Source organism: Rhipicephalus sanguineus, chromosome 1 (assembly GCF_013339695.2).
Source record: "Rhipicephalus sanguineus isolate Rsan-2018 chromosome 1, BIME_Rsan_1.4, whole genome shotgun sequence".
NCBI classification, from domain to species: domain Eukaryota; kingdom Metazoa; phylum Arthropoda; class Arachnida; order Ixodida; family Ixodidae; genus Rhipicephalus; species Rhipicephalus sanguineus.
Genome location: NC_051176.1, coordinates 291212444 through 291232536, shown reverse-complemented (window position 1 = coordinate 291232536; position 20093 = coordinate 291212444). Strand labels below are relative to the sequence as shown.

At 43.4% G+C, this 20093-nt stretch overlaps 1 protein-coding gene across 1 annotated transcript in view; it reads right to left on the bottom strand.

Annotated features, from left to right (window-relative positions):
- LOC119379260 (phospholipase DDHD2-like) overlaps nt 1-20093 on the bottom strand; it is a 46345-nt gene that overhangs the window by 8485 nt on the left and 17767 nt on the right. The window contains 6 exon segments of the mRNA XM_037648511.2: nt 1277-1324; nt 1327-1473; nt 9993-10083; nt 10195-10206; nt 12019-12154; nt 16026-16201. Coding sequence (XP_037504439.1) covers nt 1277-1324; nt 1327-1473; nt 9993-10083; nt 10195-10206; nt 12019-12154; nt 16026-16201 — 610 coding nt within the window.

The following is a 20093-nucleotide window of genomic DNA, read 5'->3' as shown; positions in this document are numbered from 1 at the left end:
AATTTACTCTACACGTACTTGCACTTAAAGCACATCAAGGAATGAAAATGAGGTGCTAACAGCAAAGTTAACATCTACAATTATTTTTTAATAAGATGTGTTAAGTGGCATTTAGTGGATTGAAATGTTCTATAAGCAATGATGGTGACAGGACATATTCAGAACTTGCTGCTTTCTTCGTGTACAGTGGCATAATATCTCTATGGATGTGGAAACAACAAATATAAACCTTTGTGGAAAGAACAGATATAATGAACTAATGGATATACTGCTCTGACCCAAAGACCGGTAAAGGAGGCCCTCAATTTTGCAACATGTCCCATCAACATGCTACCTCATTGTGTAATTGGGCTAGCTGGATAAACCCTTTTCGTAATCCACAAGGGCGCTTCCCTGCACTGTATATACACCCAACTAATGGCAGCTCCCGTCGTTCTTCAAGTGGAGACGAGGTTTTAGTTGCATGTTGCATGTGCTGGGGCTTGTCTATAATGTGTGTTTATATAAAGAGCTGAGTATACATTTTCCGCATCACAGAGCAAGCAAACTGCACTTGAACATGCTGTTTGCAGAAGTGACTAGCTGCCATTAGTTGGACTAACTGTATCACAGGAAAGCTAGCTTTACAATTATGAAAAGCGTCTATTACTGCACAGAAGGTGCAATAAATGCACTTTTCTTTGTTTGCACTACTGCGTACTGTGTCCTTTATTCCTAGAGCACTTTAGATCTCACAGGCTACAGCTAAGTTGCCCTATTTACTCGAACCTAACGTGCACCTTCTTTCTGATAACGTAAGTCTAAAAGCTGCTTGCGCATTACAATCGAGTACGAAACCAAAATCATGTTCGCGCTGTACCATCACCAAGAAATGACGACAGAGCACATTATGTTGCAAGTTCGGACAGCTTCATTTCATGCTCAACTACGATATGTGTGTGCCATATCTGTTCCAAATGGAGTGCAAAGGGTGATGTACCCCTTTTATTAAGAAAGCTTATGTCAAAGGAAATTTATTTTTTACACTGAAGGTGGCTGCAAGATAGCTGCGTCATGCCTTTTTTGCATGCCTGAAACCAGTACCCGTGAATGGTACAAAAAGGGTGACCTCCAGCTGCATATCGACCAGCAAAAATTTCTACAGGCTGAAAACTGGAAAATATCCGGACCTTGAAGATAAGTTGCTCACATGCAGAAAACAACATTACATTGTCACTGTTGTAAGCCAATCGCTGTTTCGAAAGGCAAAGGGCTACGAAAACAGGGAAATGCTTGCCTGTGCTCTCAACCTCAGCTGCATCAGTCTGACGGCTTATTTCCTCTGTAGCACACGATTCACTTCTTCCTCCATTTGTGCCGGAGAGGAGCGATGAGCACGTGCAAATTCGTTGAGCGAGTTCCACGTATATCGGATTGAATCCATGAACCGTTGCTTCAAGTCCGAACCCATTCGACTAAGACTCTCTTTAAGCTCTGGAAGAGGATGTTTGTGCAATGCACCAGATGCAATACAACACAGACGTAATAAAATAATGCTTAATACCAAAGAAAAGACAGCTATACAAAATATGTCCTACAAAGAGATACGCAAAGAAGAAGTACTAGGCAGTTCACAGCTAATGCAAATTCCACCAATGGAACTAAAAAACACAGGACAAAGGGGACATCGACATCCTTGTCTGTCTCCCCTTTGTCTCATGTCTTTCAGTTCCATTCGTCTAATTCACATCAGCTCAGAACTTTATTTCCACAAAAATGATGTGAAACGCTGTGAATACTTCAGGCTTTATAGACTATTTTAGGGATGGGTTTCGGTGCCGCCATGTTGGGCTGTTAACCTTGCCGTTTTCTATCTTTAACAATTGAACAACAGTGCTATGGTGGACATATACGCATGAAAATGGTTGCTTTGGTGCATTCGACGTTTCATGACAATAAAATTCACGTCGCGATATACAAAAATAAGAGAATGTTAGTTTAAAAGCCCAAGGTGGTGGCGCCCATATATCTTAGGTAAAAACTAGGGGTGTGCGAATATTCGAAATTTCGAATATTTTTCGAATTGTGTTTGCTATTCGATTCGATTCGCACTGAAATTTTACTATTCGAACTATTCGAACTTCCCAAAGACAAATGCTGTCAACGTCCAACTGAAAGTGACCCCTTCAGATTTTCAATATGCTTCACCTCATTACACTCTCGTATTGCGGCAAAGCTGCCTTTCAAGCTCCGTTACGGTCGAACTTATCCAAGAGACAAAGTCCGATTGGAAGTGGTCCCTAGATTTTCAGTATGCTTCACCTCCTCACACCGCGGTATTGCGGCAAAGCTGCCTTTCAAGGTCCGTTACGGTCGAACTTAGCCAAGAGACAGTCAACGTCCGTTTGAAAGTGGTCCCTAGATTTTGAATATGCTTCACCTCATCACACCCCTGTATTGCGGCAAAGCTGCCTTTCAAGCTCCGCTACAGTCGCAAATGTATTAACTCAAGAAAACGCTGGTTCCAATATGGAGATGAAAGATGTGGCAGAGTTGGGGGCTCAATTAATGCTGTTTTGGACCTGAAATTTGGGCAGGAAGCCCGAAAAATCGGACGCCGAAGCTTTTTAGCATCCAAAATTTCAGATGTTCTTATATATCGACGTCTACGAGGCAGATTTGGAACTCTGGATTTGAAGGGAGCACACCCTTGTCCGCCACATCAGTTGGGCTTCTACGGATGTTGAAAGAGGAGGAGAGGCTGAGGAAATGGCATCTCTGCCTGTCACGTGTAGTGTTGTCGGCAACACTTTGGTTGCACCAAATCATGTACATAAATACAATTCGGCCTCTACATTGCCTCACTCTTGATAAGAAAGACAACTATGAAATATGAACCCACCAGCGCTTCATCAACCTAGCAAAAAGAAACACTTTCATGTTGTTATCTCACAAGAACATACTTAGGGATTCTCTGCAACTTTTTTTGTAATTTCACTTCGAATTATTCGAAAAATGTTTGAGAAATATTCGCAAATTATTCGAAATTACTCGATTCGATTCGCACTCAATCTTCATTATTCGAATTCGCTTCGCACCCAAAATTTTGCTATTCGCACAGCTCTAGTAAAAACATCTATACTGGTAGACAAATATAATATTAACTCTACACAATGCATGTCGGGAAAGCACAAGGTGGCAATGGACACAGCGCTGTCCCGTCTTGATCTGTCGCCATCCGTGTGCTTCTTTGCTCTACCGTTCAGAATTATGCACTACAGTCAACTGCCGATTTTTCGGACTCCCTAGAGACCGCAAAATCGTCCGAAAAATCGGGCAGTCCGAAAAATCAAATTCATGCTTTTTTATTTAGCTGAAGCGGTCAAATCGCCCCAGCCACGTCCGAAATAGCTTTAATGCCTCCCAGTACAATGATCAGGCATTTTGGTGCGCGCCCAGGCTCTCGCAAATACATTCGGTACCTGCCGCGAACCCCGCTTAACTACGTACGTGCCAACCGCCACTTTTGCATCTCGTGATGAGCGCCGCTGATAACAGCAAGCGCGGAATAGATTACGGCTATGTGATAGATTACGGCTGTGTGCGCATGTAAACGATGCGCACACACATCGCCGAATCGCCGCCGATACGCAGCATTTGCTGCCGTGTCAAGCCGACCGTTTCTAGTTGTGTGCAGCACATCGCCAACTAAGCTGACGCCGTCACTTTACTGTTGCTGTATCGTACGCACGCATTTATCATGAAAGGGTTCGTGATGCGCCCCCTACTGGAAGACATATACTTTCAAAGCTCCAAATTCGCATCCCCGCCAATCATGATTCCCTGAAGTCCCTACCCAAGGAAATTCGCGAAACATTCTGTGTTCGACCGCTCCCCCGTAACATGCACCCCGACCGAAACCGCGAGCGACGGAAAGCCAGAGCAGAAACTCTCCATAAAGCGTACGGCGGGGAACGGGATGCTATCTGGGTGGATGCTGCATACGATCAGCACGGAGCACGGTGTAAGATATATACTCTTTAGGTGAGGACACTCGCCAGACGCGATCGACCAGATAAAGTAACAACGCCGAGAGCCCGTCGGACCGCTGACGGCAGCGGATACCTACCGGCGGGAAGATGCAACTTCAACACAAAAACGCGTTCCCGTAGCAACTGGCGCTTCGCGGGAAATCTGAATATCCTAGTCAGCGAACGCGGCTACGGCACGCCAGCAACTCAAGTTAGAAACGCATACCGCGTTTTTCACGAGCGAAAAACAAGACATGCAGCGGACGCCGGCGTTGCCGCCGACTGCGTCGGTTGCTATAGCAACGGTGCAGAAAGCATTTTCTCTCTTTAAGTTGCGTCTTCCCGCCGCTAGATACCCGCTGCGGTCACCGGACCAACAGACGCGCGCCGTTGTTACTTTATCTGGTCGAACGCGCTCTGCATGCAAGCCGAGGAGTGTCCACACCTAAAGAGTATATATCTTACACCGTGGCACGGAGCCACAGCGGTGGCCTACACACCGAACACCCCTCCATTAATAAAAGAATTACCTCATGGAACAAAACCAGAAGAAGCAGAAGAGATCGCTATTGCGCTAGCGCTCGGCAGTTCCAATGCGACCTACATCCTCAGTGATTCAAAAACTGCATTGTTAAATTATGCTAGGGGCAGAGTTCACCCTACCACATTCCACATGCTGACCCAGAACCCCCTTCCTCCCGCAGCGCTGAGCTCATCTGGGTGCCCGCGCATTCGGGAAACCCTGGCAATGAGGCCGCCAATTCTTTAGCCCGAGGGTCGAGAAACCGGGCACAGGTGGATCTCATGGAGGGTTTCTCGAAGGAGCGTGCGTGTACCTTTGCTGAGCTCACTGCAAATGCTCGTGCTGAAAGGCAAATATACCCACCCCCCCACACTTCCCTTACTACCAGGGAACAGCACCTATGGCGCCGTCTGCAAACGCGGACTTTACCTACCCCCTCCCTCCTCTCCCACTACCGACCCACCCCACCTTCCTGCCCTCTGTGCAATGCACCGAGGGCAAACCTAACCCACATTCTCCTGGCCTGTCCGTCTTCTCCTCCTCCCGGCGGGTCGGTGCCACTCAAGACCTGGGAGGACTGGGAGACCTCGCTACGCTCCACGGACCCGGCAAGGCAGAAGATCGCCGCCCGCCGGGCTGCCAACGTCATGGACTTATTAGACATGAACGTTTGAGTGTGGTGGGGTCGCGCGGGGACCCAGGGGGCCTGGGCGGTCCTGAATTCCCTCGCAATAAAGTTTTTTCGACTCGACTCGTGATGCGCACTTAGCTCCTGACCGCACACGGGCGCGGCAATGGCGAGCTGGTTTCGTCCGCGAAGACAACGCGTCTGTGCGGCGCACGACGCAGCAGGAATGGCGGCGCGGCGCATTTGGGTTCTCGCCTATTAAATGCGTGCAGTACGCATGCAACTGCGCTAGGCCACGTGCACTACGGAGCAGTTAACTGAAGATGCTTATCGTTAGGGTTGTCAGCGATTAAGCCGGACTGGCGTGTTTGCCAGCTGCCGCCATCACGCCTCCGTGCATTTTCGCTGCTTATCCGTAACATCGCCGCACGTCGCCGCGATAGCGGCCCCTTTGAATTTCTGGTCTGCTTCACTCCATAACGCTTGGGCATTGCGGCAAAGCTGACTTTCGGACTCTGGTACTGTCTCTAACAGATCGACTCGCGAAAGCGCTGGTTCGAACCTACGAGATAATAGACGCGGCAGAGGTGGGGGCTTTAAATAATGCCTTTCGGACCTGCAATTTGGGCAGAAAGTCCGAAAAATCGGACGCGGAATAGCTTCAGCGTCCCAAAATTTCGGACGTTCTAATACATTGAAGTCTATGGGACTGGTGACGGTGCCGCGAAAGCGTCCGAATTTTCGAGCATGTCCGGAAAATCGGGCGTCCGGAAAATCGGCAGTTGACTGTACCAACTAGCCCATCAGTCTGTCCTTTTGAACTCCTCGGGCTGCACTCTGCGAAGTCATGACACGCCTATGCGCTGTGGTCCGTCTTGATCTGTCGCCGTCCGTGTGCTTCTTTGCACTACTGTTCAGAATTATGCCCGAGGAGGTTTACAATTATACTTTACGTTCAAAATACAGAACAAAGTGCTAGTACAATATCTGCAGTACCTGCAATGATTCTTCCAGGCATTGCCGAGATTGTCAATGTAGTCCGGATTTTCGCGTCTGCTCTGTTGTCACCAGAAGCCACCATAAATGGGTGAGGTTAATCATTGAGGCCAAGATAATCAAGAAGCAGGCGATAAATGGGTTAGCATGGCTTCAATTTCATTATCACCAAAGGAGTTGTTTTACGTAAATGCAACTGTGCACTGATGATCTGTAACAGCACGTGGTGTATATATACTGTGGTCCTTCCTGAATAAACATTGTTGGAAGTGGCACTCCATGCGTGTGTATGACTCTCCCTTTTGTCCGTTGCCGCCGTTGCGCCTTACACTTCAAAATATGCTGAACCAACAAGCCCAGTCTGTCATTCTTACAGCGTATGTCCTGTTCCTAGTTTTTTTTTATTCTTCATTCCAACAGCCCTAATTCAATACAATGAAGCTACAAGCAGTATTGCTATGATTTAGCCAACACCTTCTCAAGCTAACCATTAAACATAGTAGTTACGGCAGGTCTCTACCATTTCTACAAAAAGTCCTAAATTTTGGTAAATCGGCAACATACCTAACAATGTAAGAGTATTTAAACTTGGTGCTAGAGATTGCAGAGTGACAACTGCAGCTTTTGTGGACGGCACCTCATTTTAACAGAATATACTGTCTGTGGCATAACAAAAATTGACAGTGTTAATCCAATGCAAAAGACAGACACAAGATTTGCAGAAGAAACCAATGCGACAGAACAAGCGTGAGCTTTCCATTAACATTTCTTTAGAATGCTCACACCACTTTATACACTCCATCGTGTCACGCAAACAGATAAAACATTAATCGCAAATACTACATGCATGTAAAAGCACTTTGTAGAAAAGCCACCTTCTTGTCACATAATTCCAAAGATGCCAATGCATTTGTCTCCAGTGACAATGCTAATGCACTTATCTCCATCTTTTATACGAAGTACACTTCTAAGTTCCCTTTCATTTCTGAATATGGTGGCCTCACCTGGCTACCTAGCTCCTGCTTCTGGCTGCACTGTGAAAGCTATAGAAGCAAAAGGTGGTGTCGTCCTACGTGCCACAAAATAGTTCAGCCTTATTAATTATTTTCATATTTCCCAAGCTCAAATAAATGTTGCTTGACTTAGAGAAGCTTTATTCAAATATTACTATTGTGCATTTTGTGGTCATTCTTGCCTCTTACCTCACTTCTTGGACTGCATCATGTTTTCTGCACACCAGCTTCTCGCAGTAAATATGGTGTCCTCCATGTATACTAAACTATCTGGTGTCACAAATATACAGTTCCATTCACCAGGAATGTTTGGCTCGAAGTTCAGTACGCGAAGGGGCTTTCAAAAGTGGCCAAGCAGGTGGTATGTATTGAGTACGCAAGAGTACAACGCAGTTGATTGGGATTATTGACAAGTGATGCGTCAATAATCCCAACTGGCATGAGTAAGCAAACTGTTGCCTACATCGAGATTGAAGTTCTGCAAGGACTTCTTGCATCCCCTAGGTGGTGGAAGGTGAGATTGAAATTATTGAAATTATCATTTTACCAGAACACACCCCTCCAACTCACATTTTGCATGTTATAATATGTTACTATAATTTCGTTCACAGAGTGGAAGCAAAAGCAAAATTGAAACCAAAATAAGCCGTGGAATACGGTCACCACATTGAATATTAACGGAAATGTGCAGAATTTTTGCTCCACTAGCCTTCACTTCAATGCCAAGATAAGTAGTCCCTCAGTATAGTATGAAGTGTGTCTGCATGACTGTGTACGGCAAGACAATTTTTAAGCAAAGAAAGACATTTTAAACATTGTGGAAGCATGCTTCATAAAGAAGGATGGAGCTCGATGCATTAATAGCCACTCTTCAGCATCACGTGGCGACGAGGTTGGCTTTCTGATAGCATACTCTTATATGCCAGCTTTTGCTATGAATGCCCAATTTGTGCACTTGCCATTTCAGAGTTGACGCATGTGACAACGAGGTGGGATTTCTGATAGCATACTCTTATATGCCAGCTTTTGCTATGAATGCCCCATTTGCGCACTTGCCATTTCAGTGTTGACACGTGACAACGAGGTGGGCTTTCTGGTGGCATATTTTTAGATGCATGCTTTGACTATGACTGATGGAATTGTGTGCTTGGGATGACAGAGTGCAGGGGTATCTAAAATAAATGTTATTTGGAAATTAGCATATGACCTCTTGTAATGCAAGATAGTTGTCTGCTGTGTCGGTGTTGTAAAAGTATGAACGGTTTGATGGCAAGAGTGAAGATATGACAGGACAGATGCTGATTTACAACTGTTGTTTATTGGAAAGTTGTTCATGAAAGCATTGACTCGTGCATGTGCAGTCAAACTTCTTTCTTCTTCACTCCTGCCATCAAACCGCTCATACTTTCACAATCTGTTGTACTTATCCATTCTCCATCTTTGCCTGCTGCACTGTATCAACAACTGTCAGCAAGATGAAGAACTTGTTGTCAGAAAATATAATTCAGCTCACAAATGCTAATCTGGCAGTTAGCCATTTATACTGCAGTAAAGAAAGATACATATGTATAGCAAATGTGTGTCTACACATTACTTAATTTAGCAATGGCACATCCGCTTGGAATGGCAGACCTGAGTCATATCTGATTAGTGCAAAAGCAACATCGGACGAGACAAATAAACAGTCCTCTCTGTCTCCTCCCAACATCCTTTATTTCTACTGATGTGTCTAGGAGCCTGTAATTCGTACCAACAATCCCAACTTTCCTTTGTCTCTGTGAACATCACAGAGACCCTTTGGGGAGCTGATGCCTCGGTATGTCTTTGTAAATACCAACTCTGATATGGTGCATAGCTCTTCCAACAGGTCTCAATGGTCTGCTTGCACAGGTGATTATTTAACAGGAAAGTTCAATTTTTCATACACAATTTGTACACTTTGGACAATACTACCCTTCACCAATAATTTGGCACACTGCACCACTGAAGTGCTGTGATTTGAGCAGGACTAGTCACATAGGTTTGTTTGCGTATCAGAAACACTAAGGAGGGACGTTAATTTTAGTTGCAACAGTATATTAGATTTCCGAAATAGCAAAAATAGTCATTTTCATTTTGAGAGGAGCCTTGGAAGGCTAGAAAAAAATATGCGAAAATGGAAGACAGGTGGTGATGCGTCTTCAATATTCCCGCACCAGGCATGCTATTCTGGACATTGTTGAATTCCGCCATGTCAAATTCGCCATCATGTCAACTCTAATTGGCCTGAAGGCTGCTACAACCTCTCAGGTTGGCTTAAAAATGTGCCATTATGAAATTTGACAATATGGCACAATTTGACAGTGCCCGGAATAGCATCCCAGTTCTCACTGACTTCACAAGATTTCATCAGCGTCTACACAAAAAATATTTTTCTGAACCAAAATAGACAAAATACTAAAGATACTCGAAGTTTATGATATTCATAGACATACCAGGGCTCAGTCAGGTTTTGGTGTAAAAATATAAAAGCTTGACCTTCATTTTCTTCTGTACTTAACCATTTCCTCTTAAACGAATCAAGACATAGGGCTTTGAACTGATATTACCACTATAAACCAATTCATTGTTGCTCTTCAGTGTCCTTTAAAAAATGAACATTGGTACTATGAATCTAAATGATGTTAAAAAAATGTATAGTACGTAAATGTTGGCAACCAAGCTGAGTCCCCAGACAATATGTTAAATGAGCCGTAAAATACCAAAACAGTCACGATGACAAGTTCCGCATATGCTGCCCACAAAAACAATGAAAATGTAATGTAGAACCATTCAGGACTCACCAAGGTGCATTCGCTTGCGACCTTTGTGGTGGGGAATCAAAACAGGACACGCTGTAAAGTTGGGGTCAATCAAGGTTTCCATGCGGTATGCCTGCCAGGATAAGAGATCACTAATCAGGGCTTGATGGAAGCCTGTACTCACTCATTCTCTCTCTCTCTCTCTCTCTCTCAAAAACAAACAAACAAGCACCGAAAAACTTACCACAGGGTCAAACTGCAGTGGTCCCAGCACATATGAAAAAGAAAGAAAGTAGGCCTTAATATGGGTTGCTGTTCACTATGATTTAAAGTCATACACAAACGTTAGGCTTCAAAGCTTGCAGATTTTGCACACACACTGCAAAATTAACACTTTCCTGTCTATGGAAAAAACAAATACTTTGTGAGTGGTTTAATATATATATTTTTGCCATTAGCAGAACCCACAGCATAGTAAAGTGTACAGTACCAATTGATAGAGGAAGGAATTCTCTTTCCACCAGTATTAGTACCAATAAAGATACTTATTAAATATGATGCGAAAAAAATTATTTACGCAAAAATGTTGTCCTAAAACTGCAGGACACATACAAAAACATCAATGTACCTTCATAAATATGTAACATTAAAAATTTTCAGAATATGCATTTTATAAGACAGAGATCCATGCACCAACTAGCCCAATTCGTGCACCAACTAGCCCAACATGCACCAAGTAGCTAGAAAAAAAGTTCTGCTTGAATTCATGCAATATGTCAGCAATTTTCAACCTTCCGCGTTCAACAGGAAGAAATGAGCGACTTTAGCTAATCATGCCGCGGCGCTCCGGAAAGCGATCGATGGTACAATGCGAAGTCAACAACAGGCCGCTCTCTTGCGAAAAATAAGACTTTCTGTGCAGTAACCGGTAAAACTGGTAAAATAATAGTATACGAAAGGGCCTAATGCTCTTTTCTGTTTGTTCAGAAGGCTAGCAAAGTGTGCACAGAAAGAAAGCCAGACAATCTGTAGGTACGAAGCGTATTAATCATTACCAAGAAAAGGTCCATTTTATATGCTCTAGTTTGAAAGCCGCACTTGTGAGTTTTTTGTCATTGTTGTAGGCTTGTGCAAGTATTGAATTTACTTACCTTAATAAAGGTGAGTAATTAAGGTATAAAAAGGTTTCATACTATTTTACACTTTTTCAATTTCGGGAGCATTGTGCATAGGCCATATTTTTATTTTATAATTTTTGCATGATGAAATGAAAGCATGAGCTGAAAAAATAGGCTCATCTCCAATACAAGGAATGATTTTGCTACTTTATATAAGGAATTCATTCTTAAAAAAAATGGTATCCAACTTTGAACGTCCTTATCTGAACGCACTTGTCTCACAACTAGAGATGTAGTGAAGTTTGATTAAAAAAGTGATTTGCAAGCATCCCATTTCCTATATCCCCTTCATGCACCAATTCTGGCCATTCAAAACTTACTTTTACCAAATTTATTGTCCCTTCAAATCACTAAGAGCATAATGCAGCAGAATTGATGAAGAATTTATATTTTTTCTGCGATTTTTGTAACTTTTACAAAATGGGGACTCTATGCGCGAATGTTTTCTGCAAGAAGGTGAGATATGAAAATACAACTAAGTATTTCATCTTCAGACCACTAGATAAACACCTGTTGAACCTCCTGAGACGTAGGCCTGATGCAAAAGAGTGTTGGAAACAATGCAAGTGAACGTACCGCACATGAGAACTTGCTGGCAGTGAGAGCAGGCACCCACATACGCATATTCCAGCTCTCTTCACTAAAACACATTGCAAATAGTATTGAAAATTTCAGAAAAGGCCTAATTAGAAGTCCACCAAGATATATGTAACACATTTTAAACATCAATATTTTTTTAATCAGTACTTTTGCTCTTTATGTGCTATCTTTACTTGCAGCAAAGACACATACATTGTCTGAAGGGGATTTCTGCTGCATACTACTCCTGAACACTATGTCCTAGCAATAAAATGCAGCCAGAAATGATTACAAAAAAGCTGGTGCATTACCGGATGAAAGATGTTGAAGAAAGCTGGACAAGTTGGCAACCTGAAGTCCTCACCAAGGGTCTCGTTGCCACGTACTACCAGAAACATTGCAATAGGAGATCCTAAGGCAAAGAAGCAGCTCGGATGGAAGTTTATCCTGAAATAAAATGTTAGGGTCACTCTCAGAAACTGATTTCCTACTCAATACTACTGGTTCTTTTTTCCGTTTTTCTACATTAGCAATTTCCTTGTCAGATACAACTTAAGAAGGCAGGAGAGGCCCCACTTAGGCAACTGAAGCACGACCACATAACTGCCAACCTAGGGACTTCTGAAATCGGGAGACTCACCAGGGGGGAGGAAGGCAGAAAAAAATTGTTTTGGGCGATCGGTCAACAAATGGTCACTTCAAAGGGGCCCTGCAACGCTTTTCGAACATACAACAAAATTCGTGTTTATCACAAATTTCTCATCACTCCAAGTTCTGGGAAGGGCTACGCATCCAGTATACAGCCCCCACGACCGTGGCCTTGAAACATTTGAAGCGTGCCTCCAGCATGATTGAAATATTATTACTATAGAAGACTTCCAGCCTCTCTACTGTTACTGTTCCTTCTCCGAACTGGGCCACGAAATGTGGGACGGCTGACACCACCAGTGTCAGCCGTTGCGGTGTGTGCGTGGACGACAGCAAACAGCAGTGGCCAGCGAAACTTTACAGCTGCGTGGATGTTCCCTTTTCTTTGCTGTATCATATAAATAAGTTTGTGTTGTTTTAATCACCGGTTTTTGTTTTACTGTAGGTTTCTTTTTTCGAAATTGAGTTAAGGCAGTTTATTGGGAGATTTATGGCCGTGATCGTACAATCGGGAACACAGGTCAGAAATCGAGAGACTCCCGGGCAAATCGGGAGAGTTGGCAGGTATGCGACCACCGATTGCCTCCGGGACTAACGAAATAGTCCCACTCATGACCCAGACAGCCAATGACTTAACCATCCGGTTCATCACGTCAGCCAAGTGTGCATGCCCAAGGGTGCAGGCTCATATTCATCCACCTTTGAGGAGAAATGCCGCTGCCTTCAAAAGTTGTACTCAACTATTGCAAGATCAAAAGGTAGCCAGTCAACACGTTTAGGGGGTTATGAGGGGTTAAAATCACTATTTTTGCCAAAAATACACTTTCTAAATTTAATACGTTCTGGATTCTTCAACCAGTAAAGAAACTTCTCAACTAGTCTAGTTGCTGCCTGTGGTTTGTAAACAAAGAAAATTATCATTTTTTCTAGTGACAAAGTGCACTTGCTGTCGAAACGTCTGGGTGCTGTTGTGAATAGAAGGCTATAGAGCATGAGAAAAAGGTGAATACAGTATGAATGTCCTTGTTCAAATTATAGTTCTTTGCATTTTTTAGCTACACGAGACTTGTCACGGTAGTAGCATAACATACACAAAAGTGCTAGAAAAAGATGGTGAGAGACGCAGTCGAGATGATTAAAAAAAAAGGGGGGAACTTCCAATTATAGAGAACCCTGATTTCAATTAGAATACAACAAGGATAAAGCTCTGGTTGATGCTGGCAAGCTGTCAGTGCCTGGACCTATCGTCCAGATCTTCGGCAGAAACCTGCAAAAGTCTTCCTACAAAATGAGCTTAGAAAGTCGTAGCTCCCTGCACGATGCTCCAGGGTACAGATTCAATGTAAACAAATCATTTAATACTTTAGTGTGAAAAAGGTGCCTCTAGACTGAGGATGTGTTCTTGAGAGTGATAGTGATGCTCAAGGCTCACAATATGAACAATAAGTAAGCAGGTTACTTGTTACATAAAATTTACTCAGCAAAAAAAAATCGCGCAAGACTTGAAACAGCAAAACTGGACAATTCTGAAGTCTAATCTGTTTGCTTCTAGGTGGTTGCTAGGCTTTAGCTAGGTTAGTCATGACACAATGCCCAAACTCCAGAACCGAGCGTTCGCACCTCTCATAGATCTACGGGCACGTCGTCGTTGGTGTAGGGCTCCCATCACTTCGGGCTCTTCTCACAGCTGCCGTTGCCTTTCCCATTCCCTAGTACGGCAGCTTCGCACTAGTCGTGCCAAGTCTTTCTATCTTTTTATGTCTTTATTCCCATTATTTCTCTCTATTTTTCTCTCTCCTTTTCTTTCCATATCATTCTCTCTCTCTAAGTGAACCAGTGGCGAGTAGTGGGATTTCCTCCTCCTCACCATCACATCTCTCCTCCTCATGCTCACTTCCCTTTCCCACCCCCTTGCTACACTATACTATACAAGGCTATGCTATGCTCCGTTAGCGTGCCTGGACAGCCAAGTGGTTAGGACGCTCGCCTTCGGATCGAGGGTACACGGTTTTGAATCCCACCTTGTGAAGAATTTATTTTCAGCAAGAATTTTTCTCTTTCTCTCAGTCTCTCTGTTTCTCTCTCTCTCTCTGTACTCATTCTCATGGTTATTACAGGCCATGCCGTAGCAGTGAGTAGTGTAATCTGCCTCAATTCTGTCGCACATACCCGTTCATGATGATAATAGTTTTCTGATAGGCCACACACTACGGCTAGCTTAAACAGCTTGGCTGTTAAAAGCAACGTTCATGAATGAAGACAGATGAGTGAGTGCAGTAAACTCTGTAAACACATGATTCTGTCCTTTTTGCTATATACTAGAATTACAAGGAATGAAATGTCCCCACTTCAGTATGATTTTGCAACATAAAGGGACACTAAAGAGAGACATTAAACTAGTTAAGTGTGACAAATTATTTTCAAATCTCAATTTTTGTTAATATCATAGTTCTAGGTTCACTACTAGAAGATAATTTTAAGCTTTGTATGTTTGTGGTAAGCCCCAAGTGTAGTTACCTTTAAATAGAACTTGGACTTGCCTTACAGACTCATCTTCTGTGACGCTCATACATTGGTAGGTTAGCCAATTGTACATAAACCGAGCAGTGCACCGCTGCTGCTTTCACATTTGACTGCATTTTATAAGGCACATGAAACTCAGTATTGAACTCGCTTGGTGTGTATGACCTCCCTAAATCTAATGCACTCTTGCGGCCTCATGAACCAAAACAATGCATCTAAAAAAAAAAAAGCCATGTTCATCTTTTCTGGACAGCTTCGTAACTTATTTTAGCGCACTAAGTTTAGCGCAAATAAGTTACGATGCACTCATACCAACTAGCTCGTCTTTCAGTATTACTTCAGTTCTTTTCTGGACAGCTGTTACTACTACATGGGCAGACTCTAGCACTTTGAAAGTGTTAGCTCTTTATTTTGTATTTGGGTCACAGTAGTAGCAAAAGTTATTCAAACTTGCTAAGTTTCGTCATTGGCTCTTTTAGGGTAATACGCAATGCATCTTTACTAGTGAAAATTAACTAGGTCGTGCTGATGCATTCCAAACCAACAACTTCATGGAGAGTTCATGTGAGAATTTCAAGGTGGCATTGACACCAGTCTTTCGTTTTTGCACTTCTTTAGTAAAGGTGACTTTCTGCAGCTCACAATTTTTTTTTCTCTTTAATGCCTTCAAGTACAGCCGAGTTCCACTGAACATGCGATGTATAGGGTCGTCCACAGCTAAGGTGAACATCTCATTAGTATTCAAGACCTCATAGAACCTGATGTTTAATACTTAATTTGTAAAATTATTATTGTGTTTATCGACACCGTGATTAAATGTCATATAACGGACATTTCCCTCGCAAAGTGCAATAACGTTCTAGATCTGGCGGCTTGAATACTAATGAAGTGTTCACCTTAGATGTGGTCGACCCTGTACACCACAATCACTGGAACACTGACTCAATACATGATTGTGCCAGGAAAACATAACATAGCAACTACCAAAAAAGAAACTTTTATTTGACAGCCTTGCAATAACCAGTTTTTAATACAAGATGCCTTCAAAAATAAAATTGCTACAACTACAAGTACACATACAGGCATTCTACAAGACTAAAAAAATCAGACTCCTTGCAGCAAAAATCATGCAGCAATGTATACTCACTTTGGATAGCTCACGGAGAGCTGGCCAGTGCCAGCCATGCCCATATTATAGTTGACTGAGGCCACACTTTCACGCTTGCGACCAGGTTGCGAATTAACTGAGGTCTGAGGGCTGAGTGAGACCTGCTGATGAGGTGCTGCCTTGGCTGGCTGGGCAAGGTGTGCTTTGTGCTGACTCTGTACACAAGAAGCAAACAGTGGTTTTAGAAACAAAGGATGAGGCTGCTTGGCAGCTGAAAAAAGAATGAAAGGCACTAATTCAGTGTACAGTGCTAAATTGATCTGGAGGTGAGATAGCAAAAACTTACTTTAAAATTCTGCTCAAAAGAAGCTTGTGCACATTCTGTGCCTATGCAGACATGAGCACCAAACTTAGAGCAGAGATTTCTTTGTTCCACTGTGTACCACTCAACTCCTTGCAAGACCTGCATGTTCTGCCCATACATTCATCCTCTGCATTTTAGTCAATACAACGGCTAGGCTGTTTAAACCTTGAAAGCACCCTTCACCAGGCCCCATTTCAAATTTTGATTACACACTGGAAGCTGTAAGTCATTGTCTAAGGTGGGTTTCAAGTCAAATCATTTAGCATAAGGCAAGCCTCGCTGCTGAAGCCACACTCGCTCCCCTTACCTCGGCTACCGTCTGCAAGCGCTGTGTACTCCCTAAGCTGCTGGAAATGAGGGAGCGCTTCATGTTCACGTGACGAGCCCCACCTCCATTTTTCGCTCTTTCTATATCGATTCGCGGCACATGCATTGCAGGCTTCACATTAGATGAAGAACTGAATTCTTGGGTTGTAGTAAGTAGTTGTTCCGAGGAGTGGTAGTTAAGTACACTGTTATGCAGGCACTCTTTCTCTCTCCAAGCATGTCTCCATCAAGAGAGGGAGAGGGCACATGACCTTTCGTTTCAAATTCTGACTGTTTCAGTGCACACAGAGGTGTCATATTTTTCAGACATGATTGCCACCAACTGAAATACGTGCCATGCTCGTTACATTGCAGGCCAAACCTGTTTCTAGCCTAGCCTCTAGACCTCAAGGAAATCTGTCTCCCTTGCAAAATGGCACAACAGGAACGCACACGTGGACATGGTAATTCAAGCAGTGCATAGACCACAGTGGAAGAACACGTATGTGTCTTAACTATGTCGTCTGCTTGCATTGTGGAGTGAAAATATCCCTGTTCCCACTGTTTACAGTCTTGGGGTCATTATTTTTCTATCATCTGTTAGTGGCATCAAACACTGCATTTCATTTAGTATTTAGCTGCAAACACCTTTGTAAAGCGAAAACTTCTGTGGCACAACTAGCTCTTGCTGTTTCTATATTACTGTTGCCCATGCTATTTGCCATTAAAAACTGAATATGCAGCTAGAAATCACCTTCCAAAATTCGTTACTTTTTAGCTAAAGCACAGTCACCTAGTTTTGTACAATTTGATATTGCCATATTGCCATATTCAGAGTACATGTGGTTTGAGCTGTCAATTAATTTGCCCTTGCACTGCCAATTGCCAGCCTCCTAGAGAGCTCAGTTGGTGGAGCAACTGCACCGGAAAGGCAGTGGTCCCAGGTTTGATCACTGGACCAGGACAAATTTTTTGTCAACTAGGAAGCTTTTCTTTGAGAGAAATCTGTGTGGATTTCCTTGTAGCTTCGTGCTACAGAATAGGTGGATGGCAATTTTCCATTTCATTACCCATGTACTTTCATACTTTTCATTGCAAACTACAGCTAAAGAAGAGTTGAAGAATGTACCACATTGATGAGGCTTGATCTGTAGCTCATGTTTCTATATACCAAGCAACATAAACAAGTTCAATTCTTTTGGGTACCATGGAGTGAGTTGTTATCCAATAAAAGTGCCTGAGGCTATTTCATTACTTCATAGACTAAAATGTGAAATTTTTTTTGATGAAACATTAGGGCTGAGCTCTGAAACCTTCCTTCACTTGGGCCACTTCCTACGCATATGTGAGGAGCCCTTCATGCTTCCTTACAGCTAAGAATATATGGAGGAAGCAAGTGTATTCCAAGAGCTCCGTTCTCCCTAAATAAACTCTATAATTAGGTAAAGAACCGATTCCATGCACCTGGTTTTTTTAAACCATTCATCATAAGGCTCAGTGAAACATCTTTATTCAACAAAAATATTTTGTGAAACACACATTATGTTAATCAGTTTTATAAATAGTACGCTTTTATCTGCTTTCTTTTTCCACACTGACACATGTAAGGACATATTGAAACAGGTAAGCGCACCAAGACAGGGACAATGAAAACGACTGTCTTGGTGTGCTTACCGGTTTCAGTATGTCGCTATACTAACTACCTCGGACCTGGCCTCTAATTCAGTACATGTAAGGGCACCTTGCAGGCCGGCACCCATAAAAAGGATGTGCGGGCCTTCTTCACTCTCACTTTTTCATTCTCAACTGAATGTTAGCTTTAGATTTCTGTCAAGATGATTTTGCAAGAAAATATTGCTGACGGTTGGGTTCTGTTGCTCAGATCAATTCCACCAGCCACGATGGTCTAATGGTTATGGTGCCCGACTGCTGACCAGCAGGTTGCGGGTTCGAATCCCCGCCGCAGCGGCCGCATTTTCAATGGAAGCAAAAATGCTTGAGGCCCATGTACTTAGATCTAGGTGCACGTTAAAGGAACCCCAGGTGGTCGAAATTTCCGTAGCCCTCCACTAAGGCGTCCCTCATAATCATATCATGGTTTTGGAACATAAAACCCCAACAATTATTATTATTGCGATAGCAGGGGTGAGACGGCTGAAATCGATTTGGGAGCAGTTTTGGGAGCAGCAAAATTTCAATTTAGGAGCAGGAGAACCTTGTTTGGGAGCAATTAGTGGCATTTATTATGCCGTTTTTGAAGCTTGAAAAAAAAACAAATTTGTAGCAACTTGGAGGAAGAAACGCACATTTTAATCGGCTTAGAATACATATAACGTTCAAAGAACCTTTGGAGAAAGCTTTTTTGTAACAGATTATTGCCAGGTATGAAGTTGAACTACACTACATTTTTACAAACTACGCAATTTATATAACCCGGGTAACAACATATGAAATAGATGAAAAAAGTTTTTTAACTAGGTTCACTTTACATTTGAAAATAAAAAAAAGAAAAACATCACATTTTTCAAATAATAAAAAAAACTGATTGCACAAGAATTGTAGTCTCTAGCAGTAGGTCTTTGAACGGTCAATGAACGATTCTTACTAGCACGCGATTGCGGCGACGCCTTCACGTGTAACATCAGGAAAGAACAAAAGCGGTATGGCGGCCACCGATGAAGGCAAGGGGGGGGGGGGTCACATATACTGTCAACTGCCGATTTTTCCGACGCCCGATTTTCTGGACATGCTCGAAAATTCGGACGCTCTCGCGGCACCGTCACCGCCCCATAGACTTCAATGTATTAGAACGTCCAAAAATTCGGACGCTGAAGCTATTTGCGTCCGATTTTTCGGACTTCCTGCCACTGCAGGTCCGAAAGGCATTATTTGAAGCCCCCACCTCTGCCGCGTCTATCATCTCGTAGGTTCGAACCAGCGCTTTCGCGAGTCGATCTGTTTGAGACAGTAGCAGAGTCCGAAAGTCAGCTTTGCCGCAATGCCGAAGCGTTATGGGGTGAAGCAGACCAGAAATTCAAAGGGGCCGCTATCGCGGCGCCGTGCAGCGGAAATGAACGGAGGATGGCAGCAGCTGGCAAACGCGCCAGTACGGCTTAATCGCTGACAACCCTTACGATAAGCATCTTCAGTTAACTGCTCGGTAGTGCACGTGGCCTAGCGCAGTTGCATGCGTACTGCACGCATTTAATGGGCGAGAACCAAAATGCGCCGCGCCGCCATTCTTGCTGCCTGTTTGTGCGAGACCGCTAAGTGCGCCGCGTAGACGCGTTGCCTTCGCGGACGAAACTAGCTCGCCATTGCCGAGCCCGTGTGCGGTCAGGAACTAAGTGCGCATCACGAACCCTTTCATGATAAATGCGTGCGTACGATACAGCAACAGTAAAGTGACGGCGTCAGCTTATTTGGCGATGTGCTGC